Source organism: Peromyscus eremicus, chromosome 5 (genome assembly GCF_949786415.1).
Source record: "Peromyscus eremicus chromosome 5, PerEre_H2_v1, whole genome shotgun sequence".
In the NCBI taxonomy this organism is placed as follows: domain Eukaryota; kingdom Metazoa; phylum Chordata; class Mammalia; order Rodentia; family Cricetidae; genus Peromyscus; species Peromyscus eremicus.
The window spans coordinates 88,746,212-88,774,167 of NC_081420.1; the positions used below are offsets into that span (position 1 = coordinate 88,746,212).

Sequence of the window (27,956 nt, forward strand, 5' to 3'; positions counted from 1 at the left end):
GGAGTTGAGATGGATGGAGGTACTCACTGGCTTTCAGCCCAGCCCAGGGGATCTTGGAATAGATGGAGACAGAGATGAGGAAAGGAAATGGGGAAACAGAATGGAGGATGAAGAGGAGGAGGAGGAGGAGGAGCAGGAGGAGCCACGACAGCATTTCTGGAAGATGCCTCACTCCCATCTTGCACAGGTGGAAGGAAGAGGAGGAGGGAGAGGCAAGGAGGGCATGGTGGGAAGAGGGGAAGGGAGAGAGGCTGGGGAGAAAGCCCAGCTGGAGAAGTGTTTGCCATCTAAGCGTGGGGGCACAAGTTTGATCCCCAAAACACACACCGTAAGATCCAGCCATGGCGGGGCATGCTTGCAATCCCAATACTGAGAGTCCGAGACAGGTGGACCCCTGGGGCTTCTTGGTCAGCCAGGCTAGCCTATTTGGTGAGCTCTGGGCCAGTGAGATCCTTTCAAGGTGGACAGCTCCTGAGGTTGACCTCTGGTCTCCTCCTTCCCCCCATGAACACACACGATCACTCACGGAGGGTGGGGAGCAAATAAAGAATAGAAATGTGGAGAGGCAGGGAGGACCAGACAGGCAGAGAAGTTTGGAGTGAGATGGATGCCAGGAGAGACAGAGGGGGAGAGAAAAGGGCAGAGTAGGACTGAGACAGGAGAGGAAGGCCCAGAGAGATGGACAGAGCAAAGGACACAGAAGGAGAACGGGATGGATGAAGAAGCACAGGGACGTGTTAGCACAGCCACTCACAGTCCTGTGCAGGACCGCTGGGCCCTGTAAGGCACAGCTGTGAGTGGAGGCTGCTAGGGGCATAGGGCTGGGTCAGCATCCTTTTTTTTTTTTTGTACCTTAGTCAGCTAAGTTCAGAGTTCTTGAGACAAAATAATAGCTCCCAGAGTGACACTCCCCCTCCTTTAAAGTCCTGCTCCCTACAGAATTATTTGAGTCACAGCAGTAATGAGACCAGAGACCACTTGCAAAGTCACTGTTAGCCTGAGAACTCTGCGCAGCCCAGTGAAGAGCGGTGGGAAAGGTTCTTCCAGCCTGGCCCCTCCACTCAGCCTTGCTCACCCCTGTACACACAGCCTCCCTGGAAAGCATTTTCTAATGTGCTGGATCAAACGCCCCATCACTAAGGAGCCTTTCTTCCCAGGGTAGCAGGTCCACTTGCCAGGGATGTTTCATGAGCTCAGAGCCAGCACCAGGAGAGGAGAGAATGGAGGGGAAGGCAGGGCCAGGAGGGGGAAGGAGGAAAAAAGGGATGGACAGGGAGGGGGTAGGAGGGGATGATGGGAAAGGAGGAAAGGTCCAGCTGGTTAAGCTGAGAAAGGGATACTTGACAGGCAATTCTGATTCTCACTGGGAAAAGAGAACAGCCTAGCATCCCTCATCTAACTCAGCATCCCTCATCCAACCCAGCATCCCTCAGCCAGCCTGGCACTCCTCAGTCAGTCCAGCATCCCTCAGCCAGTTCAGCATCACCCAGCCAGTTCAGCATCACCTAGCCAGTTCAGCATCCCTCAGCCAACCCAGCATCCCTCAGCCAGCCTGGCATCTCTCAGCCAGCCTGGCACCCGTCAGCCAGTTCAGCATCTCTTAGCCAGCCCAGCATCCCTCAGATAGGCCTGTGAGCAGATGTTGACCCTCTTAGGTGACCAGCCACAGAGAATTAGGGCAGCTGTGTTGTCTGAGGGTTTCTGTGGTTTCCAACCACAGGCCCATCTGTGCCTCCTGAAACTCAGCACTCTTGAGAAGGGCCCCAGACCTCTCTAAGTGGCACCAGTTCAAGCCTTCACAGGGATGCTGGGGTCCACTGTGGGACTGCACACTAAAGCCAGACAATCTACACTTGTTCTTCCCCTTGCTCCTCAGGGTCACATGTCCCAGATGGCTCCACGAGCCCCTCCTGGGGCTGGCTGCAATGCTTCTGGGAGAGGTGTGGCTCTTTCTACAGGCAGATAGAGGACAGGTCCAGGGCTGACCTCATTGCTTTGGAGACATACAAACCTGGCTGAGGATGGAGCCAGCCAGGGAAAATAGCACTGGTGTGTGTGTGTGTGTGTGTGTGTGTGTGTGTGTGTGTGTGTGTGTGTGTGAAAAGGGATTCTCACCTCAGCACTCCAATACCATCCCACTGGGCACCAGGTCCCCACATTTCAATCAGCTGGGCTAATCTGTGCACTGTTTGGCACAGGGGAGTCTGAGCTGGGTCCAGGCCACTGGTGACTTACGTCGCAGAGTGGTGATCAGTCCTGCTGGTGTTATGCACCCCTGTTTTCCTAGTCTCTGGTATAGAAATTTTTAGCAGCCCCTTTCCCCATACACAGTGGGTGCTCCTAAAATTGTACTGGGGCACAATGGGGAACCATGGCCTCTTGTTCCACAGTCCAAATCATGCTTTCCAGGTTCTGATGCTGGCCCTGGTGTCCTTCAATGTCCTAGCCATCACCAACCAGCTTCCTCTTTGCCGCTCATCTTACCCTTTATTCCCTGTACAAGGAGGGGTGTTTCCATTCACCTCTCTCAGTGCGTAAGCACCATGTTCTATCCACCAGCCACCATCTCCTGGCTGCCTTCCTGGTCCACCATGACAGGTGGTCACATCTCAGCTGCCCCTCCAGCTAGGTGCCCTTTGCCAGAGGCTCATCTTCTGCTCAAGCACGGTGACTTGATGGGAGTGTGAACTGGAGCGATATGGGGAGGGGAGGGGAGGACAGGGAGGGTGGCTGGAGATGCTGCTTTCCCTCTGGAGCCTTGACATGCCAGGCCGCCAGCTCCTGCCACTTGGAACCTTAGGGACGCCCTGGAGCCTGGGCAGACCCTAGCTGCTTCGCCTCCTGCTCCTCCATCCTGTCATCATCCACAGGCTCATCTGGCAAATTAACCCTTTGTTTACTTCAGCCCAGAGCTGGGTTCAATTAGAGAACCCAGAGGGACACTCCCTCCCACTGTCTGCCTTTGATGTGGGCTCTGTGGCTTTTCCCCCAGGTACCCCCACCGGTCATGCTCCATCCTGTTAACCCTTTGGTCCCCAGCAGTGTCGGAGCTGAGACAGCAAGGCAGAGCCCAGGCTTAGCAATGCTCATTCCAACTGCAGATCATTTTATCCCCCCGCAGGAATCCCCTGCCTCCGCCTCCTGTTGTAGAAACACAAAATGATGGTTAGGCGCCCTAAAGACAGCCTTGTCTGCCCAGTTGCCTTTAGCTGAGCTACAGGTTTCACAACCAAGTCCTTAAGGAATGCTCTCTTTGATGGCTAAATTGCCTTTTCCTTTGCTGGATCCTCAGCAGGGAGCGGGGAGGGGGCGGGTGGGGGGGGCGGGGGGAGGAAGAGAAGACAGGAGAAGAAAGGTGATTTCCCATTCTCACTGTCAGAGGAGCTGCTAGTATTTTGCACCCATCCTCTAGTTCATCCGGCAATTCAGAAAGTCTAGAAGTGAAAAGAAAAAAACCCGCTTTGGGGGTGGGAAGCAACCTCTGCTTCTCCCTGCCAGCTCGCTCTATGGGAAAAAAAAAGACTCATTTTATTACAAGTGTGTCTAAGTCTTGATCGTATGTGCCCTTCACAAGCAGGGGATGGTGTTTTGGAAGGAAAGATTGGACACTTTCTTTGCAGAGACAAACTGTATTCGGACCAGTGCAGTGACTTGTTCATTGTGTGACAATGTTCCAGCCGGGGCATCCTCTAGCTGCTGGCGCTTGATGTCAGCCATTTAATGAAATCTCATTATGAAAAGACTGTCTACGAATCATGGAGCAGAGCTTCAGGAATAAGCAGAACTAGGAAGATTGGAGACGCGTCTGACCCCAAGGACTACTAGCTTTCATAGTACCAGAAGGGAAGTCGACCCAGAGGGGAAGCAACCAATAGTCCCATCCGGCTGTCTTGCCTATGAACCACAGCAATGACCAGCATGGCAAACTAGTCCTAAGGGCGCAATAGTGGCACTTCCATCTTGGCAGTAACCAACAGCTATCTGATTGAACTTGAGGCCCACTCAACGGGAGGGAAGTCATTCCTGGTAGAAACCCAGCCAACTCCTTGGGATAGTGATCTTAGAGGACTTATTACTGCAACTTTACTAGACTGGCATGACTCCTAACTGCATTCTAAAATCTACCTTACACCCACAGATGGGCCCCCTATTGGTTATCCAATATCAAGTGGTCAGTCCCGAAGTCATACACCTACAATCAACTTCAAATGGGCTGAGCAAGTTGTGTTTATATACTTATGCACATATAGGTGTAACAATAACAATAATTCAGCTAGACTGGCTAGCCAGCAAGCTGCAGGGATCCTCCTGTCTCTGCCTCCCCAGTGCTGGGATTGCAGCTGTGCTCTGCCACACCTTCTCTGTGGGTGCCAGGAACACAGACTCAGCTCTCCATGCTTGGGTGACAAGCCTTTCACTGACTGAATTGTCTTCCCATGCTGGAATTCACAATACCTCCATCTGCAAATGGAACCAACCAATGCCTTTTTCATAGAGCATCAAGTTCTGAGATGCAGGAGTCCACACAGAGCGGTTCTTCTTTATGACCCTCCAGATTGGGCTGGGTCATTGGGGAGCATAGCTCTGAAGCCAGTCCCTTCCTCAGATGCAATCAGGGATAACGACATTGTCCTCTCACTGAGAGCCCTTTGGCCTCGTCAGGTTCAAGCTTTTTTTTTTTTTCCCTCCCACACATTCAGATGGACAGTAAATTTAACTTAACAGCGTTTTGCAACAGGTGACCAACCACCAGCTCAGCCAGCTTTGGCAACTGAAGAGGAAGGTGGTCTCCTGCTTGCCTCCACCTGTGGGTCCCAAGCAGCTCACCTACCTGATGGTTTGATGTTGCAGGGAGTCGGGGTCTGTGGCATTCACTGTCAGCAGCACACTGCCCACAGAGATATTCTCCCATTTGGTCACCATCATGGGGTCCGGGTAGAAGACTGGACCCTCGTTGACATCCAGGACTGTGATGTGGACGGTCGCTGTGGAGCTGGGGCCATAGGAGACGTCTGGTACCAGTGGGTCCTCATTTTCCACTTTGATCAGCAGGGTGTGGAAGGCGGAGATCTCATAGTCCAGGGGCTGGGGAGCAGACAGAAGGACATCAGAAAGGCACACACCTCATCGAAGGAAGGGTGTTTGCTTTGCACACGGATGGGACTCTGGCAATGCATGAGCAGCTGTGAACACTTGGGGACAGTTCTGGGCTTTGTGGTTTAAGTCTGGTGCTGTTTCAGGGGTCCTCTTAGGGAAAAGAATGTGGGGTCTGGGAATGTTCCATGAACTTGGCTGTCTATAATACTCCCAGAATCTTTTGGTTTCAGGGACTGTTCTAATAGAGAGTGACATAAGAATAAGAGTTAGGTCCAAGACACGTGGGGTGAAGGTGCTGGGCCTCCACCACGGAGGAGTGTTTCCATCATCACCCTGATGTGAGAGCTTTACAAAGCTCTTCACTGGACAGAAGGCCACACCCAGGTCAGTCCCACACAAAGATGCTGTCCTGTACCAGTGACAGTGGGCAGTCCTGGTGAAGATCCCTGTGGGGGATTTTGCAAAGAGGCTGATGGTCCATGTGCCCCTGGCTATGCCAAAGAGCACAAAGGAACCCCACTGTAAAAAGAGTTAAGGCGGTGCTCCTGCCCGTCACATGCCACATTCTTTCCAAACCACAGAAACCACGGAGCACTGAGAGTGACATGTCTGGGAGGGACTCCTGCCACTAAGATGCATGGAGAGACAATGAGGCTGAACCCCCCAACACAGCGGTTCCCTGCACAGGCAAGTAGCAGACTCCACAGAGACGGGTACAGTGAGTATCCTTTTCAGGAGGATGATGCGGACAGGAGCCTGAGGCAGGAATTTGGGTCTATGTGACTTCCTGCCGTGCATTCTCAGAGGAGAGGAGTCAGAAGGTGGATAAAGATCCTGTAAAATGTAATCTGTACGAGGAAATAAACCCCTTTCTCCTCTCATGGCTTCTGGTCATGCTGCTTATTTTCCTCCAGTCTGGGCAAACACATTGTTGAAAGCAGCAGCCTTGCATGGTCGGTGCCAGGCTCTCCCAACAGTTCTTCTGTCACTGTTATTAGGGAGGAAGCGACCCAGAGGTGGGGAAGGGCAGGAACCCAGACTCCGTGTCTTCTTGAAAGAGAAGTGTCTATGACCTGTTGCGATCAGTGGCTCTGATACTGATGTGAGGAAGTTACTCACAGGGTTAGGTACTGGTTCATTTTTATCGTCTGTTTTACACAACACAGAATCTCCAGGGAAGAGGGAGCCTCTGCTGAGTGATTGTCTGGATCAGATGGTGGCCATGTCTGCGGGACACTGTCTTAATTGCTAACTGACACAGGAGGGCCCAGCCCACTGTGGGCACTACTATCCCTAGGTGGGTGTGTAAGAAGGATAGGAGATATATCTCTATCTATCTATCTATCTATCTATCTATCTATCTATCTATCTATCTATCTATCTATCTACCTACCTACCTATCTATCTAACAGTGTTCCTCCATGATTTCTGCTTCAGTTCTGGCTTGAGCTTCTGCCCTGATTTCTGTCAGGGATGGACTGTGACCTGGAAGCTGACAGAAGTCCTTTCCTCCCCCAAGCTACTTTGGGCTGGTGTTTCACCACAGTAACAGAAGGAAGACTGGCAGAGACTCAGTGGTAGGCAGGATAATCCTCCCACAGTTCTCGATTCTAAGAGTCTAGGGTAGATGTGTTTAAATGAGAGGCCCCGAGATAAGGGATTATCCTGGATCACCCAGTGGACCTGATGGGATCACAAGGCGGAAGGTGTGGTAGATGGGGTGATGGCCATCAAGGAGCAGCAACAGAAAGGTTGTAGATGCTTTGAAGATACTGGAAGAGGCCGTGAGGCTTAGGGCCATAGGTGGCCTCTAGAAGCTGGGAGCAACAGGAGATGGAATCTCCCCTTAGGCCCCCAGGATTTGCCAGTCCTGATCAGACCTTCAGTTTCACTCAGTGAGGCCCTTGTTGGACATCTAATAATCAGTTCACACTCATGTTTGGCCACCAAATTTATGCTCACTTGCTGTTGCAGCAATACCAAACTGGTGTAGACTGGAAGTAGCTGTTACTGTCATAAACATTGTACATATTTACTCACGAAGTCCTCATGGTACTACGGGCTGGGCATGTCCCCCCACTTCATATACTGAAGTCACAGGCTCCCGTGTGAGGGCATTGGCAAGGGGATCATTAGGAAGTAACTTGGTTATGACATAGAGCCATGTGAATGGGAGAGCTGGCTTTCTGTTTCTACTGCATGGGGACAGACTAAGGAGGGGTCATTTACACAGATGCAGATTCTCACTGGACCTTGAATTTCTGGGCCCTGTGATCACGGACTTCAGCCTGTAGAACCTTAAGTAACAAATGTGCATTGCTATTCAGTGGCTGTGGTGGTCGGTCAGTGTGAACTGTCAACTTGGCAGAATCTAGAATCACTCAAGAGGTGGGATTCCAGGCACACCTGTGGGGGATCATCTTGCTTATGTTATTTGACATGGGAAGACTTCTTAATTGTGGGTGGGACCATTCCCTAGGAAGGGGATCCAGACTGTACAAAGAAGAGAAGCGGGGCTGAACACCATGTGTGCATTTATTCCTTGCTCTCTGCTTCTTTACTGCAGATGCAGGATGGTTAGCTGTCCTGAGCCTTTGCTGCTGTGACGCCCCCACCAGTGACGGACTATGACCTTCAACTCTAAGTCAAAGTTAAACTCTCTTTTCCTTAAGTGGCTTTGGTCAGAGTATTTTTTTTTTTTGGTAACAGCCGAAGAAAGAAACTAAGACAGCTACCCAGAAACATGACCTCTGTCTCAGCAAGCAGAATGGACTGTGACAGCCATTCTGAACTACACGCAGCATGAACAGTGACTTCATATGGATGAGTAAACTGAGGCACAGAAAACGTGGGCAGGTACTTGGTCAAGCACACATAGGAACTTGAAATCAAGGTTCCTGCTCTGCCCTTTGTTACTGTCCTGGCCTGCCTCAGGTGCAAATGGTGTCTTCTACCAGGGAAGAAAGGCACTAAAGTCTCTAAGCTCACAGTGTTCCTCTCTGGGCTTCCGGGGGAGAGTAGAATTAATTTATCTGTGATTTTCTCAACTCTGTGACTCTTACACCTTTCACAGGGCCCTAGACACTCATGGGAGAACAGAGGCGCCACTCTAGGCACCCTTACCTTGACCACAGAGAGCATGCCCTCGTTGGTCTGCGGGTTGGTGTGGATCTCGAAGCTCTGCCCGGGATTTCCATTGATGATGGTGTAGGCGGCCCTCCAGGCCCCTGTTGTGGGGTCATCTTTGTCCTCTACTGTCAAATTGACAATGACCCCCACGGCTCCTTCCTCCACCGTGGCTTGGAACTGCAAACAAAGCAGGTGGCGATGGTCAGTGTTTTGAAATGTTTCTAGGAGACACCAATAACAGAGCTCTTCCTGTGTGAACTACATGAGGTATATTACACATATTGTCTCATTTAATAATACACAATGCAGGGATTATGGCTAGGAAGATGCTGCATTCTACAAATCCGCTTTTCCTGGACTCGGGTGAGGCCATGGGACAAACTTAGCTCTTGAAGAGCCTGGTGAATGGATGCTGCTAGGTTGGGGAAGAGGCTTGAAAGCACCTGTACCCCCTCTCTTGCTCTTTCTCCCTCTGCCTACTTGAATGGACATAGCTAGGAGACCCCGGGGGAGGGTGGAGTCAAAGGATAAAGAAGTTTGGGTGTCTAGTCTCCCATGGAGGGACATCTGGGAGCCAGGAACACTTTTTCTGAGTTATTGTTGGACAAGAAGTGAACTCTGGTAGAGTGTGAGTCATTGTATGTGTTTTTTGCATGAATTACTAGTGTGTGTGTGTGTGTGTGTGTGTGTTTGTGTGTGTGTGTGTGTGTGTGTGTGTGTTTGTGTGTGTGTGTGCCTGTGGGTGCATGTTTGTGTCGGTACATGTGAGAACAACTTCAGGTGCCATCCTCAGTGCCTTCTCTCATTGGGTTGGCACTCATCGTTTAGGCTAGACTAGCTGATCAGGGAGCCTGAAGTATCCTCCTGTCTCAGCTTCCCCCTTGCTAGGATTATAAGTGCATGCCTGGCTTTTAGATGAGGGTTAGAAGGATCTAATTCGGGACCTCACGCTCGGGCCACTGTACCTTGCTGAGTGAGTGACTGCTCCAGCCTTTGAGGGTGTTGTTCTTTCAGCTGTGCTCACCTCGAACTCAAGATGACCAGATAGGCAGAAGGTGGGACTTAAGTGGAGAGGCTGGGGCTGGACACACGAGGTTTGCCTCCCACCTTGCCCTGCCACACCCTGCCCTGCCACACCCTTCCCTAACAAGGAGAATCAATCCCACCCCGCGAGCTCCTCCCTCATAGCCCACAAGACTAAAAAACTATTTCCTAAGAAACACAGATGTTTGCAGCTGGGAGCCATGGTTTTAATTGTACCACATCTCAAATACTTGTTGCATGTAGGTGTGGTGGGAATCAATCAATCCACGAAAAATGAGCTTTCCCACCGACAGAGAATCTCATGAACTATCATGAGCACATTTCCTTTGAGTGGGAAGTGTGAAGCATTGTTCTGGCGTCTACCTCTGACACACTCAGGTGAACAGTAATCTGTTTGCAAATATTTCATAAACAAGCAGGACCAAGGAACTGACAAGATGAGGAAATATCTAGGAATTTCAATTAGTAGCAGTGAGAATCCAGACACGGTAAGATGATGTCAAAAAGGCCTTGTGTTCAAAGAGGAGTAATTTGAGAAATGAGGTTTTGCAAACAGCCACTGATTCATTGACTTTTAAATCATTAATCATGAGCCTCCGTATTGAGGCTTGGTTTCAGGGATGGGGCAGGGATGAAAACTAATTTGTCTATGGCATCTCAGCAAACCTGGGCAAGTCGTAAGAGTCTGAGGAGGCACACCAGGATGGAACTCAGTGGTGGGAAGGGGCCTGTGGGGGATACTGTCCCATAGAAATGGCCCCAGCAGTAACTACTTTGACCCCATTTCTACGATTCCTGTTTAAGGAAAGTTTACCAGCCCCATCTTTTGTCTCTCCATTCTGAAAAGCAGACAAGCAAACAAAACTAAAAGTAAAGCAAAACAGCAATCAAAGAAACCAAACCAAACCAGGTCCACAGCTCTGAGTCCTACCTGCATATTAAAGTTTCCTATGAGGTTTAATGATTCCTGGGTCCTATGCCACTTCAGTTGGTTAGGACAAGGCCAAATTCAAGCTGAAGCCCAGATAATTCTAACGCACAGACTAGGGTGAGAGACATGATGAAGTCTAGGTGTCAATGTAACTGTCTGCCCCTGTGGGTGTAGGAGGCAGCCTGACTTGGTAGAGAGGGGCCGTCAGAGCATCTGGGCTCAGTGGGTTAGAGTGCTGTGATGGATGATTTCTGTCTGCCACTTGTTCAGGACCGGCCTTGGTGACACACAAGCTCCCTAATTCCTTCAGGCTGCAGATGAAGTTGAAGGTAGAGAAGAAAGTAAAGGAAGGATCCTGTCTCAAGTCCTACAGTGGATCAAGGGCCAGACCCTCGTTTCTTGGTTTTAGTAAGTTCTGCTTCCCATCAGTCTGCTGCTGAGCCCACCCAGGATCCACTGCTCAGGTTAATCCCTGGCACACCCAGAGCCAGGACACTGGAGCCTTGTCCTTCCTCACTGCAATAGTCCTTGTTCTTGTGATACCTGCTCTTTAGGAAACTGGGTAGATAATTGTGGCCTGGGATGTCCTCTATGTTCCAAGTTAGGTGGAGACCATGTTATGTCTCACACATAAACCAGGCAAAGCAGTTGATTGTCACATGGTCAAGATAACAGTACTGTACAGACTGTGACTTGAGGTGGCTGGAGGCTTTGGCTCCAGCTCCTCACATGGAGCTCAGGGCATGGAAGGGACTCAGAAGCCACTTGTCAAATAAAGGAATGGTCTTAAATACAGAAAGTGGGAGCAGCAGTGAGGGCTGAGAGAGAATGCAGAAGCGAGATAGCAATTGTTGGACTACCAGGACCACATCCAATCTAATAACCCTCTTAGTATATATTGTAATATTAGGATGGCACGTAGTCATCCTAGCAGTTCCTGAACCTTTAGAGAACCCTGAAAAACAAACTCCAGGCATTTTTTTGTCTGAGTCTTAAACTTTGGTCTTCATTGGACTCTCCATGATTTTTATGGGCTTTAAAAATTACATTTTATGGTACGAGGAAATTAATTAAAGATTTCCTTGATTCTGGAGGCCCCTCCCCATTTCAGGGTCTAACACTAAAATCTGGTGGTAACTGGTGGAGGAATGAGGCCTGATGCTCAGAACACAACACAGTGCCTAGCGTATGGTTGGGTTTGAAGATCTGATGGACAGACCCATGAGGTCGTTAATTGATAAGGTCAATATATAGGTCACAGGTATGTGAGTCAAGACTGTGCAACTGTTCTCATAACTTGAGATCTTCATGTCTGCTGCACCTACTGAAGCGGCTGCCATAGGACATCATGTCTGTGTGTGGGCAAAGAATCCACAAAGAATGGGGATGTAAAGGTACCCTAGAAACTCTCATGAGTGTGTACTATGGATGAACCTGTTCTTAGAGACAGCCATATTCAACCATCATCTGCCCATCCATCCATCCATCCATCCATCCATCCATCCATCCATCCATCATCCATCCATCATCCATCTTCCATCTTCTATCCATCCTTTGTTCAACCACTCAACCTCCATCCATTCACCATATATATATTTAGTAATCAACTGTCCATTTCTTCAACTACCCATCAACCCCCATAACCATTTGTCTGACTTTCATTCATCCTTCATTCAGTCATTCACTCTCCACCATTATCCATCCAGCCACCTAGAGACTAGGAAGCAAAGAAGGTAGAGTCTATTTTATCATGGATTTATAGACCAGAAAGAGAATCAGATAGAAGAGAAATGTATAACTATAAAAAGATGCTAACTGTTCAAAGAGAAGTCACATAGTTCTAGGAGAGTCTACAGCACCTGATGGTGGGGGCAGGCACCCGACTCAGTTTGAGGAAGCTCATCAGGGAAGAATCCCCTGAAAGTGAAGGAAGAGGAGCCCTTAATGAGGTACAGGGAGTGCAAGCACTCATTCCTGGCACCTGGAAGAGAAGCGACAAAGGCCAGGCCACCAGAGAAGCTGCAGAGGCCAGAGCGTTCAGAAGGAAGGAGGTGTGGGTGGAACACAGGAGCTCCAGTGAGAATCACTTCACAATGGACTTGGCAGAGCACTGTGGGTAGTTCGATGATGTGGGAGCTAGGAAAAGGCACTTAGATTTGCCTGGAAGCAAAATGAGAAACTGGGTTATGTTCAAACACTCCTGAGAGAATTCAGAAAAAATAAAAATCTTTAAATATAAAAAAACATTTCAACACAGTTATTATACTCTTTGTTAAGACTATTATCTGATTCTTGCATAACTGTGAAGCCAGTTTCTTCAAGCATCCATTCAGAAACTCATTACTGCTTAATTAAACACTCATTCTATTAATTCTATTCAATGTTTTAACCCCATTATGTAATTCAAGAATGGAAAATTAAATAGATAAAAATGAAATAGTACCATTTTACATTTCTATAGCCATGTTCACTTTGTGATTTAAAAACAATAGATAAGCATTAATTTACCAAAGCAGAGCTGGAGGAGTTATGGATTGTAACATTACTTCTTTTAATTGGGAAAAAAATAGATAAAGTTATTTTTCTGTTAAACAGTGTGGCAAATCAGATACCAGATGTAAAACACAGTTTTGCATAACCAGTGTGGGCTGATAGCTGAGGATGATGCATTGAAGCCTGTGAGTTCATTCACTTCTGAATGAACTATGCCATTCTCTTTTTTAGAAAGTGGGTGTGTTTTGTAATGACCACCAGGATGGGGTTGATTGGCCACAGAGGTCTTCATCAGAAAGATGAGGGGTTTGGGTTATCTTAATTTTAATTAATTCTTGTGTGTGGGTGCATGTGTACATGCGTGTGGAGGCCTATGTTGAATGTTGTGGTAGTTTAAATGAAAATGGCCCCATAAACCCATAAGGAACAGCACTATTAGGAGATGTGGCCTTGTTAGAGGAAGTATGTCACTGGGGAAAGGCTTCCAGGTTTCTGATGCTCAAGCCAGGCCCAATGTCTCTCTCTCCTTCTGCTGCCTGCCAATCCAAATATAGAACTCTCAGCTACCTCTCCAGCTCAATGTCTGCCTGCATGATTCCATCCTTCCCACCATGATGATAACAGACTAAACCTCTGAACTGTGAGCCAGCACCAGTTAAATGCTTTCCTTTATAAGAGTTGCTGTGGTCATGGTGTCTTTTCACAGCAATAGAAACTCTAACTAGGGCAAGTGTCACTCAGTGACTGTTACTCAGTGACTCTCCACTGTGGTGGTTTTTTTTTTTTTTTTGAGACAGGGTCTCTCACTGAACCTAGAGCTCCTTACTTCTCCCCAGGATCCTTCCCAGGGACTTAAATTTAGTAAGTACAGAACGACGGCCTTCCTCCATAGGACAGCTGGGCTACATGTTAGTCTGGAGAGTGTAACATGCTCTGGGAACTCAGGTTGGCTCCCACCTGGAAAGCTGCAGGTTAGCAGGAAGGAAGAGCAGAGGATGTCCAGGGTCTTGCCTGTTGGAGCTGCCGACCTTGCAGCTGTACAGAGAACTGACATTGAACTTGGAAAGCTGCCATTCACTCATTTGGGCCTTGGCTTTACAAAATTAAAAGATAAAATATCAGAAAGTGTTCTAATCCTTATTTATTTCTGAGGATAAAGAGGCAAGGTAAAGCCTGTGAGGAATCTATCCAGCAAACACGTTCGTGAGTTTGTGTTTACCTAAAGGATATAGCTTCCAGGAGGAACCTAATCTCTAGCTCAGAGTCGCCTGGGTAGAGGCTGCGATGGATATAAATAAGACAATATGCACAGAATGAGCTTGGCATGTCACACAGCATATATAGTAACAGATGTGATGGTTAGCTTGAAATGTCAACTTGCCATGACCTGGAGTTGCCTGGAGGAGAGTTTCAATTGAGGAATTATCTAGGTTAAATTGGCCTGTGGCCATGTCTATAGGGTATTGTCTTGATTACTAATTGATGTGGGAAAACCCACCCTGAATGTGGGTGGCATCATCTCATCAGGTGAGCAATGGACTTTATAAGAATGAAGGAAGCCGGCTGAGCACAGACAGACAGACAGAGCACAGGTACATTTACCACTCTCTGTGCTTGACTGTGGACATGGTGCTTTAAGTTCCTGCCTCGACTTCCCCACAACAGTGGACTGTAACCTGGAGTAACAGGTCAAATAAATGCCTTCCCTCCCCTAAGTGGCTTTTGTCATTGAGTCTGTCATGGGAAGAGACACTAGGACGGGGGATTAGAATTTGTTAGCATTGAGAACAAGGACAGACTTTGCTATGGAACGTATGAAATTCTTCACAGTAAATTGGACCAGGTGGTTCAACCCTCATGTCACTTCGTTCTTCCCACGGTCTGCTTTATAATGAGGTCACGTGCACATGCATTTCCTTTCTCTGTGCACACGTGAACAAAGCTTTGTTCTTTTAGCGATGTTTATCCAACACTTGCAGACTTGCTAACCCTTGCTGTCTTCTAACAACAGACCCTTCATTGCTGGCTAATGGTGCTGACCCACAGTGTTAGCTATCTGGATTCCTTCTGCCTATAATTAGCAACCAACTCAGGATGATGAGATGCGAGGATTCATCTTAACAAGTATCCACAGAATGTCCGCTGCATGCTGAGGAATTTGCCAGCAACACTGCAATAAATGAAAGGGACAGTGTCCCCAGGCACTGCTCTGCTTCATGTATTTTACACATCCAGCTATTTGCTGTCTGTAAGTTCTGAAACTCTTTCCTCTGCCTTCGTAACTGTGGATGATTTTATTTTAGACGTGTCTTTGGTTACAGCTGATGATCATTTCAGTAAACACTGGGTCATTTATGAATTACATGTGGAAAATAATGAATCTTGACCCCAACTCACATTATAGACAGAAGACAAAAAGCAAAACTATGCAACTTAACATAAATAGCTATCATATTACATAAAAATAGAAAAGATAGTTATATGTACAAAGTATATATTACATATAAACATTTATATAAAAATTTAAAAGTATATAGTACAGATTTCTAAAATAAAGGCCATTTTATTTAGAACACACCTGTAGAGACCTTCCCTCAGAAGTGACTGACAATGCATCTGAAAATATTGTGGAAGGGCTGGGGAGAAAGCTCAGTCAGCAAAGCAACTGGCCTACAAGTGTGAAAATCTGAGTCAGACTGTCAGCATGCATGTAAAAAGCTAGGTGGCATGTGTCTGTAACCCCAGCACTGTGTGTATATGGGACACAAGAGGATCTTTGGGCTTCAGTGAGAGACTGTCTCAAAAACAAGGCAAGCACCCACATGTGCGCGCGCACACACACACACACACACACACACACACACACACACACACACACGCATGCGCACGAATCGAAACTTAGCAAAATACAAGTCTCTGAGCAGCTGAACATGGTATGGCCATTTCCTCCCATTTGGATGCTGACTTATTGTCAGAGAAATCCATTATGCACAGGGAAGCCAATGAATGTAAACATTGAAAGGAAAACTGGGATGGGCTTTTGTGGCACTCCAAGACAGCTTAGGAAATGTTCTGTTCCTGGCTGGTCTCCAAGCCCTGCTCCCAATCCTGTGAGCTGTTTCTGTGGCTGTTGATGTGGTCTCCCCTTCACACCAGCCTCCTCCTCCTGTGGGCTCCTCTGCTCTCAACAATGTGGCCACAATGGGCACACCTTGGCAGGTGTTTGCAGGTCTCACTGGGTAAGGTACACCTGATGGTGACTTGAGTCCCACAGATGTTTTTTCCTTTATCCTTTGGATCTTATTGAGAGCCAGTTTTACTATCTAAAAACCAGACCAAATAAGGAGCCCCAAGTGCCTGCCTTCTGGTGTCAGTGACTTCTCTAACTCATGCCTAGTAGATCACCCACAGTGACTTCTCTAACTCATGCCTAGTAGATCACCCACATGACTGCCCCTCCCTGCTGCATGCACGTCTCTAAAGATGAACTTTTCCTAAGGAAATACAATCAAAGTCCTTTCCTGGTCTACTGGAAATTCTACTGGTAATTATACTGTTTTTCTCCTGTACCAGTGCTTCTATGCAAGATTAAAAATGTGTGTGTGCCCAGATATATGTTTGTGTGTGTGTGTGTGTGCACACACGTGCGCCCACACATGCTTTTGAGTGTGTCTTCTTGCGCCACAGAGGGTGTGTGGATGTTGGAGGACAGCCTTCTGTAGTTCATTCTCTCCTTCTACCATGTGAGACCAGAGGGTGGATCTCAGGTAATCAGGTTGGGTAGCAGGCACCTTTACCCACTGGGCCATCTTGCTGCCCCTGTAACCTATTTTATACACAAGTATATTTAGAAATATGTCAACAGTTTTTGGGCACAAAGGGGTTGTGAGTGGAAGAAATGAAAGAAACCATGGTCTGTGGGACTCAGCCTCTGCCACCCTCACTATTAACACACTTTAAGGACTGAAAAAAAAAAACTAGTTTTTCTGGAAGAAAAAATCTTAAATAACAATTTTTTTCCTCTTTACAAAACAAAATGAACATAGCAATGGAAAACCAACAGGCAACCAAGGCAGCTGGGCAGTGATTTCAAGTTCTGTCCTGAAGAGCCAAGGATGCTTGAGAGGTAGACCAGAAATCCCACCTGCACACCTAGGGTTTCCCTCTAAACAAGAAGCATGTAAACTGCCCCAGCAACCATTAATTACCCTTTGTTTGTTACAGTTTCAGCCTAAGTTCTTGCTTGGAAAAAAATTTGCTGCTTAAAGGAAACTTGAAAACCAGTGCCCCAGGGAAACCATGCTGCAAATAGTATGTTAAATGGCGGGAGAAAAATAAAAATAAAAATCCACAGAGCAGGCATGCCACATTCTTCCTGTCCCCCCCCCCCGCCCCGCCCCGAAGGCTAGACTTGGGCATCCTATTTCCACGGACATCAGCATCTCTTTCAGTTGAGTTATGCAGGGGGAGCTGGAGTGTGTGTGTGTGTGTGAGAGAGAGAGAGAGGTGGAAATGATGTGCACACAACACACATGTATAGAATTCCCAAAAAAAATTAAAAAAAAAATTAAAGTGGGGCTGGAGAGATGGTTCAGTAGTTAAGAACACTGTTCTTGCAGGGGACCTGTGTAGCAGAAGTTTCTTTGGTCCCACCCGGCCCCATAGCTCCTTATAAAATAATCACTCAGAGGGTTGTATTAATTACCAACTGAAGTCTATGGCAGGCTTCTTGCTAGCTAGCTCTTTCATTTTAAATTAACCCATTTCTACTTATCTATGTATCACCACGTGTTCCATGGCTTTACATGTGTCCCATTACATGTTGCTCCTTGGACAGCAGTTTGGCGTCTCCTCCCACTTTCCTTTCTCCTCTCATTATCTCTCTTGGATTTTCCTGCCTGGCTCCATCCTGCCCTGCCATAGGCCAATGTAGCTTTATTTAGTAACCAATGGGAACAGCATATATTCACAGCATACAGAAAGACATCCCATAGCACTTCCCCTTTTCTGTCTTGGTTCTGTAAAAGGTACGTAGGCTTGAGAGAGAGAAGAGAAAGGATATAGATAGTCATAAAAATAAAATAAAGTCTTAAAAAATTAAATATTATATATATATAAATAAGCTACGTAAAAATGGATATTACACAGAGAATCTGGATTGTGTTGTCTTTGGGATTTTAACTGCAGAAAGACATTTGATTGTAAAGGCTGCTAAGTTAAACCAATATACATATTTTAAAGGTATCTTGACTTCGAAACTTGGATCTAAGGTTATGTTGTCTTGGAAAGGAGGCTCTGCTTTTGTTTCCACAGGAAGCAAGAGGCTATGGATTTGTTCCAGGTTAAGATGATCAAGCCAGACCTCCTGAACCTTAACAGATGGTAACTATCAACAAAGATTAGCCAGTCTTCTCAGGACTTGATCATTATCTCGAATTTTTTCAGGATCCCCATAAGATTGCCAGTGCCCCCTACCAGCATGAAGTAGTATGAGAAGTTATGCTCAAATTCCCAAAATGTTATTTATAAATGTTTATTTTTATTTAAAGGAGGTTGATTATAAATGCAATCACTTTCTAAAGAAGGAAAGGGGATATAGATATAATAGGATAAAAGGGTAGATTATTGAATCTACTTTTAAAGAGCAACAACTTGTTTGAAATGTTTTATATTGCTATGGATTTTGGTTTATAGATACAAATGTAAAGTTAATTTTGTTATACTCTATCTATCTATCTATCTATCATCTATCTACTCTTGTTTAAGGTATTATGTTTATGCAACTCATTTAAATTGTAATGTATAATTAAGAAATACAGATTAATAATTAGTTTTCTATGATAGTCAAATTCACAGTTATGTTAGTTACATTTTTTAGATATACAAAGATATATTTCAATTAAGTAATCTTCAAACACTTCAAAGACCTACAGAATATGGCAATTGAAATGTTTTAAAAAGTTAGACTTTTCTGGACAATGAGACACATCTGTTCCTGGCAGCACCAATTTACTTCAGAGAGTAAGATGGGCATTGAAGACATTCTATATGGAGTTTATCTTCTTCTTGGCAAAACTGGCCATTTGGGCAAGAAACTGCTGGTGCCTGGACTGCTTGATATGTTGTATAAACTGGACATGCAGGACCCATAGGAAAATGACCATTAAATTTTGCCAAAACAAGAGAAGCTTGCCATAGGCCATACAATTGGTAATTAATATAAGCCTCTGGGTGATTATTTTACAAGTGGCTGTAGGACCTCAGGGGCGGGTGGGACTGGAGAAACTTCTGCTACAGACCTGTGTTTGGTTCCCAGCACCCACATGATGGCTCACAATCATCTGTAATTCCAGTTCTGGGGGATCCAGTGCCCTCTTCTGGCCTCTGTGAGTACTGCATGCATGTGGTTCACAGACATACATGTAAACAAAACACCCAAATGCATAAAATTAAATAAATCTTAAGAAGTAATAAAAAGTGAAAGGATATGTCCAAACAAATTGGTCATTTTAACAAGATAATTGAAAATGATTTAATTTTGAGAAGAAATTTATAGAGATCTGCATTTGGCTACCACCTTGAGTGTAGATGAAGAATGGGCATTTAGGCAATTACATTACATTTATTTGTGTATGTATGTGTGTGCATGTGTGTGAGTGCATGTACATGTGCATGTGTGTGCTCATGTGCATATGTCTCTCTCTCTGTGGGTGCACATGCCATGGTGCATGAGTGGAAATCAGAAGACAACTTGTGGAAACTGGTTCTCTCCTTCTGTCTTATGGGACCTGGGTATTGAACTCAGATTGTCAGGCTTGTTAGCAGCAGGCACCCTTACCCTCTGAGCCATCTCACTGCCCTCTTTCAGCAAAAATAGTATCGTCTGCCCCAACTGCTTTGGAGTTTGTTTTGTATGGACAGGAGGAGTGGACTCTGCTGGGCCTCTCTACCCATGGGCAAATTCTCAACTTCCTGTGTTCCACTTTGCTTTATCTATGATGTAGGGATCAGAAAAATAGCATTGCTATGTGCATGCACTGTTGTGGAGTGTGAATTTGTGTGCACATGTGCTACCTGTTTGTGGGGTGTGTGTGCATGTGTGCACATGCAGGTGCCTGTTTGTGGTATGTGTGAATGTGTCTACATGGCTAGTGCTGCTGTGCTGAACTCTGCCATGGATGCTGGATACATAACAGTGAATTCTAAGTATTTTCCCCAATAAGATAGTACACAAATACATAAATAATAAAACAACAACCTCTCCAAGGTCCTTAAAAGAAAAATAAAGCAGAGCAAGAGCCACACCCGATGATCCCTACTAACTCCTTCACCATCTGCATCCACACACCAGGGTCATGGTAGATACTTCAATAAATAAAACAAATTCCTGACTCTGGGGGCTGTGCATAGAGTCTGTGTAGACAGAGCTCAATAAATCAGAATTCCCAATTCTAGGGGCTGTGCATAGAGCCTGTGTAGACAGAGCTCAATGAATGTGAATTCCTGGCTTAGAGTCTGTATACAGGGTCTGTGTAGATGGGGCTATGTTTCCCCCTATCTTAAGAGTATACCACCCCCGAAAGAGACTTTGTCTAATCTGATTTGACTCCTGGGCTATAGGGAAACAGATGGGCTTCAAGCCAAATTAACTAAAGAGGCTTCAAATCTTTCAAAGACTCAAGTTTATCCAGAGTTCACAGTTAGGTGGGCCTCAGGGGTACTGCATCTATCATCTTTAGACATAGGGCTTTAGACAACAGCTTTATTGAGATATTAATACATCATAGAACCCATCATTGAAATCATATAATGGGATGGATTTTGGTGATGCTTAGACTTTTACATGTGGTGGTACATGTCTCATGTCTATCATCCCGGTACTCAGGAGACAGAGACAGGTGGATCTCAGTGAGTTCAAGGCCAGCCTGGTCTACATAGAAAGTTCCAGGACAGCTAGGGCTACATAGTGAGACCTGGTCTTAAAAAAATAAGCCAACAACCAGATACATTCAACTTTCCTACAGTCAACTTTAGAACACTCTCATCTCCTCCAAAAGAAATGCTGCACTCATTATCAGTGTCCCCCACACGCATACCTGTCCCTCCTTCCCCTGGCAGAACCCACCAGCCTTCTGTCTCAGGTGTGCTCACTGTGGGCTACATGGTGTGGTCTTGTGTGTCTGGTTTTTTTGTTACTTCAGAGCTTCCCTGTGTTGCCACACAGGCTGATGTTTCATTCCTTTGAGTGACCAAAGGGTGCTCTATTAGATGCAATGTGCTAATTTCATTCACAGACAGCTGCTGGTTGCTGGGTTGTTCCCACTCTCTGGCTGCTGTGGACAATGCTGCCATGAGCACCCACATACAGCCATGTGTGCTCATTCCTTGAGATATAGACCTAGGAGTAGAATGGTTGGGTGCACAGTGACTGTGTTAGAAGGGATGTGGATCCGGGTCACTGTGGGCGCACACATGACCTCCGGTCTCACCTTTCATGTGTGTGGAGACGCATGCTATTGGCTAGTTCCCTGAGCTACTGACTCAGCTTCCATACAAGGGAGGCTGATGACTGAAGCCCCCCTTCTCAACAGCGTGGAGGGTGGGACCCACAGAGGAGCCTCCTGATTCTTAGTTTTCATGGGGTGCTGACGGAGTTACCGCAAGATCTGAAAGAGTCCCCAGAGTGCTGGGCCCTTTCTTGCACACACTGACAGCCTTAGCAGCCAGGGAGAGAACATCTCTAATCTCTGAAGTCTGAGAGAACGACACACTTGGTTGGGCTCCTGATAACAAAGTCCCACACAAATAAGGACAAGAGAAACCTCTGCTCTCATTATGAGGGATTTGTACAGATTCATGCTGGGGACTGACTTGCAGCTTCTAATTTGTATTTAAACCCCAGATGCCTCAGCTTGAAATCCATTGTCTATGTCTGCACCATTGGTTCCTGTTTCCAATCACTCCCATGGGCCCAGTTCCCACCAGCATAGCCACATGCCTCTTCCTGAGTGGCTCACATACTTCCTGAGTACACCGAGTCCCATGGGGGGAAGGGATGGCTGAGCACTGTTCCCTTGGGAACTCCACGACTGGAGGAGGACTGGCTGAACCACTCTTTCTCCTTTCTGGGCTCTGATCCCAGGGTGGCTTTACAGAGTGCATGTCTATGGGGAAAGAGGGCCCCAAGGGCACCCATCGCACTGAAAGAGACCAGTGAGGAAACAAAACTGTGTTTAATGCCATGAAATGCTCTACCTCCTTGGCTGGGCCATTCACTTAATGTCTTCTGTGATTCAATATTGTTATTTTTTTGTGTGTGGTGTATATATGTTATGGTATAAATACATGTGTGTGTAGGTGTGTGTGTGGGCAATCATGTGTGTGCATATAGAGGTGTCTTCTTCAATCATGCTGCACTTTATTTTTTGAGACAGGGTCTCTCACTGAACCCAGAACTTACTGTTTTGTGTAGACTGTCTGGACAGTGATTTCCAGGCATTATCCTGATTCTGTCCCCCAGTGCCACCGTGCCTGGCTTTTTCATGTGGGTTTCAGGGATCCAAACTCAGATTCCCATGCTTGCACAGCAAGTCCTTTATTCATTGAGCTACCTGCACGGCTGCGTCTCAGTTTTTCATCAGCAAAATGAGAATAATTAAGAGAAGCTGCCCTCATCAGGTTACAGTAATGATCAAAAGGACTGTTTATAAGATTCCCAGATGAATGCCCGGCACATGATGTACAATGTACATGTACAGTGTCATGTACTAATGTACAATGTCATGTACAGCATAGAGAAAATGGCCATCACAGGGACAGCAGCTCACCTCTCGCAGATCTATATTCCCATCAGTAGAACTGCCCTCTTGGTCCCTGAGTTACTGAGACCTGATGCCTTTGGCAGCCACACGTGTCCCAATCAGTAATTTTTAATATCCTCATTGCTCTCTTAACCAACCAAAGATTCTCAGCCTCACCATTCTGGTGTTCGGGGCTTGGAATTGTTCATGAGCTGTTGGGGTCCTGGGGATGTGAGACTGTGAAGCTCTGCAGCCATTTAAAATGATTTTTTTCTTTACTCTTGAGAATTATATAAATGTATACAAAGAAATATGGCCACTCCCTCAGATCCTCCTCCAATTCTCCCTGCCCTCTTCCCCAGCAACCCCTTCCCAATTGCATATCTTTTTTTTTTAAAGGAAGGCAAGAAGAGATTTATTTTATTTGTGTATCTGTGTGTATGTGTCTGCATGAGTGTCATGCATATGCAAATACCCATGGAGGCCAGCAGAGGGCGTTGGATCCCTTGGAGCTGGAATTACAGATGTTTGTGAGCCACCTGTGGTAGATTATAGGAACGGAATCCTGTACCTCATGACTGAGGAGCAAGTGCCCCTACCTGCTGCACCATCTCTTGGGTCTTCCAGCAGCAGCCCACCCACCAGCCCATGAAACTTGGCTCTCACAACTGAGTTCCTGAAAATATCTCCAGTTGCTGCAAGATATCTCAGTGGTATGTATTTGTGTGTGCATGCACATGTGAGTGAGGTGCGAGTGTGCTGTGCATGTGTGTGTGTGATCCTTATCAGGCTAGCATTCCTTATCTACTTAAGCTCTACCTGCATGAGTTCCCCACAGGTCCTGTGCCTACGAACAATGGTGCCCACACTCCCACAGGATGAGATGAATGAGCACATTGGTCCCATTCTCACACCTTGTAGGAAAACATGGAAAAAGCATAATACATTTTGCAGAGTAATTGAATCAGACATCGCTCTGAATGCATTCAAGGGTAAGACTAAATACTATAATTATTATGAAGATTATTGATGTAGTTTTCACTACTCTATAATTTTTGAATTAGCAACTGATAATCCCTCTCATGAAAGAGGGAGGGTGGGTTTGCTCACTCTTTGTTCTCCTTGACAATTGCTCACCCTCACTCTTCAGTGAATACAACTCGTGCCTGGGCACCCAGTAGAGCCATGGGCAACAGACACCGGGGCTCTCAGCCAGGGTCCAGTGTCCCTATCCCATCCCCAAGGAGAGGGTTCCCAAAGCTTTACCACTTGTGGGCTGTCTCCACAGGTCTTAGAAAATAAGGACAGGACATATTGCATTTGGCCCAGTTAGGACTGTGCTTAGGTCCAAGCTAATTTGTCAAGGCAGAATTCTAGCCAGGGCCCCATTCCCTCTCAGAATTTTAGACCCTTCCTAACAAAGCTGTCCTGGTACCTGCATCATCAGCATCACCTTTGAGCTGGCTGGGCTGCAAGATCCAGTCCTACACCAGACCTCTGCACCAGATCCCCAGATCCCCTTGAGAAGTCTGCTCCAGACTGTCAGTCCTCCCTCAGCCGCTGCTCTGGTGGCCTGACCCCGGGAGAATGAGAGCCCAGGAGGGCAGAGGTCCTTGACATTTCTGGACAGCAGCAAGCCCGTTCTCCCATGTCGGTTGCTACAGGAGGCTGTGTTCCCTCCTGCTCAAGGTAGACCTTCCTTCAGGGTTCTTTCCTTTCCTCAGCGTTCTGCTTCCTGTCCTGCCTTCCCACCCGTCAGACTTAAACTCTCTGAGTATGTTCAAGACTTTCTAATTGAAATAGTGACAGGAGCAAGACAAAGGAAGGCTTCCCCCTCCTACCCCTGACTTGTCCCCCAGAGAGGCTTCTTTCCTTACCTCCCACCCTGCATGGAGAGAAAAGATGCACAGAGCTAGAAACACCAGAGCACACAATGCCAATTTATTTGCAATCAAGGAACAATATAAGCGGTCACTGTTGAGATGTAATTATGGTAGAAAACACAGTGCTCAAAAATCCTTTACGGATCTGATTGTACAGGTGCTAACAGTGGCTTTTTAAGATCCCCACGCAGAGCGGGAGAGGAACATTCCAGGCGAAACCTTGACTAACTACCCTCTCCAGGATCACTAGACACGAGAGAAGGGAGAACCCTGGGGGATGCAGCTGGCTGGGTTGTACACGTGGAGCACAGGCAGGGCCCACAGAAGACGGGGCTTGCAACACTAAAAGGTGAAACTGTAACCTGCTTGACACAAACGAAGACTTTCTAAAGAGACGCTTGCGTCAAACAATGAACCCCAAAGAAATGGGAATTTCTCAAGGAATCTCATACTGGGAGAAGGAAGAGGGCTCCAGCCAGAAGGGAACTTATCTCTCAGGGAGAGATTTCACACAGCCCTAGTGACTTGTCAGGATGACAAGGTCTAAAGACCTTACCGGATGAATCTGAAGCCCAGACAGTGATGGGGTCAGTGGTGGGCAGGGCCACACCTTGACAGGCACTGCTCAGATGTGCATAACCTTGGCCCTCTGTTTAACCTTTGGTCTCTCTTCAAGACCCTGAAGATGGACTTGAGGGGGCCACTCCATCTCTTTCTCCCTCCTTCCCCGAGGCCACACTGAATAAATCCCCCTTTTCTGCTCCCCGGTTTTAATTCATCTCTTTTCATTGTCTTACTAAAGACGGGTTGTGACCCCCAAGTTTGATAACAAAATCTTTCAGCTGAGTCTCTCCTCTGTGACAAGGCTTCCCACAGGCAGCAGGGGACAGAGTGTGTGAGGGAGAGCTGCGGAGCGGCCAGCAAAGGAGCCTGGGGGAGACAAGGCACGGCTGCAGAGAGGGTCTGAGGAGAAACAGCGGAGGGAAAAGTAGAAACAGGAGGCTGAGGGAAAGAAGAAAAGGTGGAAGACAGAGACAGGATGGAGGGGGAGGAGAAGCCAGAGGAAGAGAGAGAAGGAAGAAAGGGAAGGGGCGGGATATGGGCTCAATCTTGGCACAGGTCAACTTTTTAAATTTATTTTTAAAAAGTATTTTATTAATTCTTTGAGAATTTCATACACTGTATTTTGAACATTTCCTCCCTCTTTTATCGCCTCCTAGACACACCCCCATTCCATTCTCACTCAACTCGTGTTTTTTTTTTTCTTTAAAGACACCAAGTCCCATCAGTATTCTCTCTATACTCTTGGGTGTGTAGCCATCACTGGAGCCCATTAGACACACCAGAGGCCATGCCCTTAAAGAAAACTGACCCTCTTTTCCTGGCAGCTATCCATCTGGCAGCTGTGGATTACCAATAGCTCCTCAACCAGGGGGTAGACCTTTGTCCACCTCTCTCCTCTATGCTGGGACTTGGGTGTACATCCATGTGTGTGCAGGTTCTCTCGGGGGCCAGAAGAGGGCTTGGGATGCCCTGGAGTTGGGAGTTAAAGGGCGGTTGTGAGCCACTGGATATGGGTTCTGGGAACTGAACTTGGGTCCCATGAAGAAGCAGGGTGCTCTCTAACTGCTGAGCCATCTCCCCATCCTGCTGTGGGATATATGGCAAATGTGTTGCTGATTAATCAATAAAACACTGATTGGCCGTTGGCTAGGCAGGAAGTATAGGCAGGGCAAGGAGGAGAATAAAGCTGGGAAGTGGAAGGCTGAGTCAGAGAGACACTGCCAGCCGCCACCATGACAAGCTGCATGTGAAGATCCTGGTAAGCCACGAGCCATGTGGCAAGGGATAGGTTTATGGAAATGAATTAATTTAAACTGTAAGAACAGTTAGCAAGAAGCCTGCCACGGCCATACAGTTTGTAACCAATATAAGTCTCTGTGTTTACTTGGTCGGGTTTGAGTGGCTATGGGACTGGCAGGTGAGAGAGATTTGCCCTGACTGTGGGCCAGGCAGGAAAACTCAAGCTACACCACCCCTTGCCCTAGACGATTCTTTATATAAGGAAGTTTGGCTAAATTGAGCTGTGTGCCAATATTTTCCTTATTCCTGATGTCTGTGGCAGAAGAGACAAAGATGAGGAATTTCCACATCAACAGGAACCCAGTGGTTGAAGGCCTTCCATCTCATGATGGGACTTCAAATCCAGGTGCAGCGAAGGGGTTGGTGACTAAGCCTTAGGTTCTACTATGTGTATAAAGTGTCGCTGTGGATGACCAATGACCACCTAGGAACCACTGGCAGGTCAGAGTAGTGGGCACTACCTCTAAGGACCACGGAGTCTCATCTTCCTAAAATGTGCAACATTCTAGGTAATCTAAGTGACCCTCAGGATTTTGAGAAGACGCGTGTGATGGTTGGCCTTGATGTCGGCTTGATTGTACTAAGAGGTGCCAGGGAGGATGAGAGAGGGTCACCTCAGAGTCTGTCTGTGAGCGCAGTTCTATGACAATTAGATCAGGAGGGCTCTGACCTACTCAAGGGTTTAATCATTGCACCAAAGAACTTGAAACCTAAGCAGTCTGTTGGGAGGTGGTGCACTGTAGAAGGTGAGGCTTGGCTGAAGGAAGTAGGTGTCTGGGGTGTGTCCATGGAGAGTCTGTCTAGTCTCCTCCCACTTGCCCTCTGCTTCTTGGCTGCCAGAGGTAAACAGCCTCCTTATCCATGCACTTTTACCACCAAGTTCTGCCTCTCCACAGGCCCATAGCGATGGAGCCAACAGACAATGGAATCATGAAGTAACATAAATCTTTACTCTTAAAAGTTGTTTCTTTCACAACATAAAGTCTGACTAACATAATCCCGCAGGGGAGATTCTGGAGCCTGAGAAAGCTTGTTCTCTTGCATGGCTGCCTGCTGGCTTGTCCCTTGGTTCCCTGTATGAACTACACACACATGACTCCCACACAGGGAGTCTTTATGAGGGAAATGTCTGCTTTGACACCTGCACTCACCCCTCCTTCATGAGTCCTTCTGAGGAGCAGGCCTGGTCCTCCGTGAATTGTCCTTGGCAATCTATTGCCACGGACCTTCTTTTAAATTTATATTGATTTATTTATTCACATGTGTGCATATGCCACTGAACACACGAGAGAGGCAGAGGACAGTCCCCAGGAGTTCATTCTTTCCCTCCACCACGTGTGTTTGGGGGGGGCATTGGACTCACATCATCAGCCTTGACATTGGATCATGCCAACCTCATAGGGCAGAGGGGGCTCTCTGGTCATGTGTAATGTACCATGGATGCCTGTTTATCACACATACCCATGGCAAGAGGTTTGGGACAGGAATAGGTGACATTTAGCTTCTAGAACCAGGTGGGACCTGCCTGCTAAGTAGACCCTTGGCTAGGGTCATTACCACAGACGGCAGGCTCCAGGGCACATTTTGAATGTGTTCCTGTCTTAGCCTTTATTTATTTTGGTTTTGTTTTGTTGAGACAGGGTCTCACTATGTACCCCTGAGTAGCCTGGAACTCACTATGTAGACTAGGCTGACCTTGCCTGCTGCTGCCTCCCG

General features: G+C 46.9%; 1 protein-coding gene across 1 annotated transcript in view; it reads right to left on the bottom strand.

Annotated features, from left to right (window-relative positions):
* Cdh13 (cadherin 13) overlaps nt 1–27,956 on the bottom strand; it is a 971,677-nt gene that overhangs the window by 72,671 nt on the left and 871,050 nt on the right. Inside the window, exons 9-10 of the mRNA XM_059263937.1 lie at nt 8,221–8,403; nt 4,832–5,085 (exon numbers count right to left, since the gene is read on the bottom strand). Of these exons, the coding sequence (XP_059119920.1) occupies nt 4,832–5,085; nt 8,221–8,403 (437 nt within the window). The remainder of the gene's footprint in view (nt 1–4,831; nt 5,086–8,220; nt 8,404–27,956) is intronic.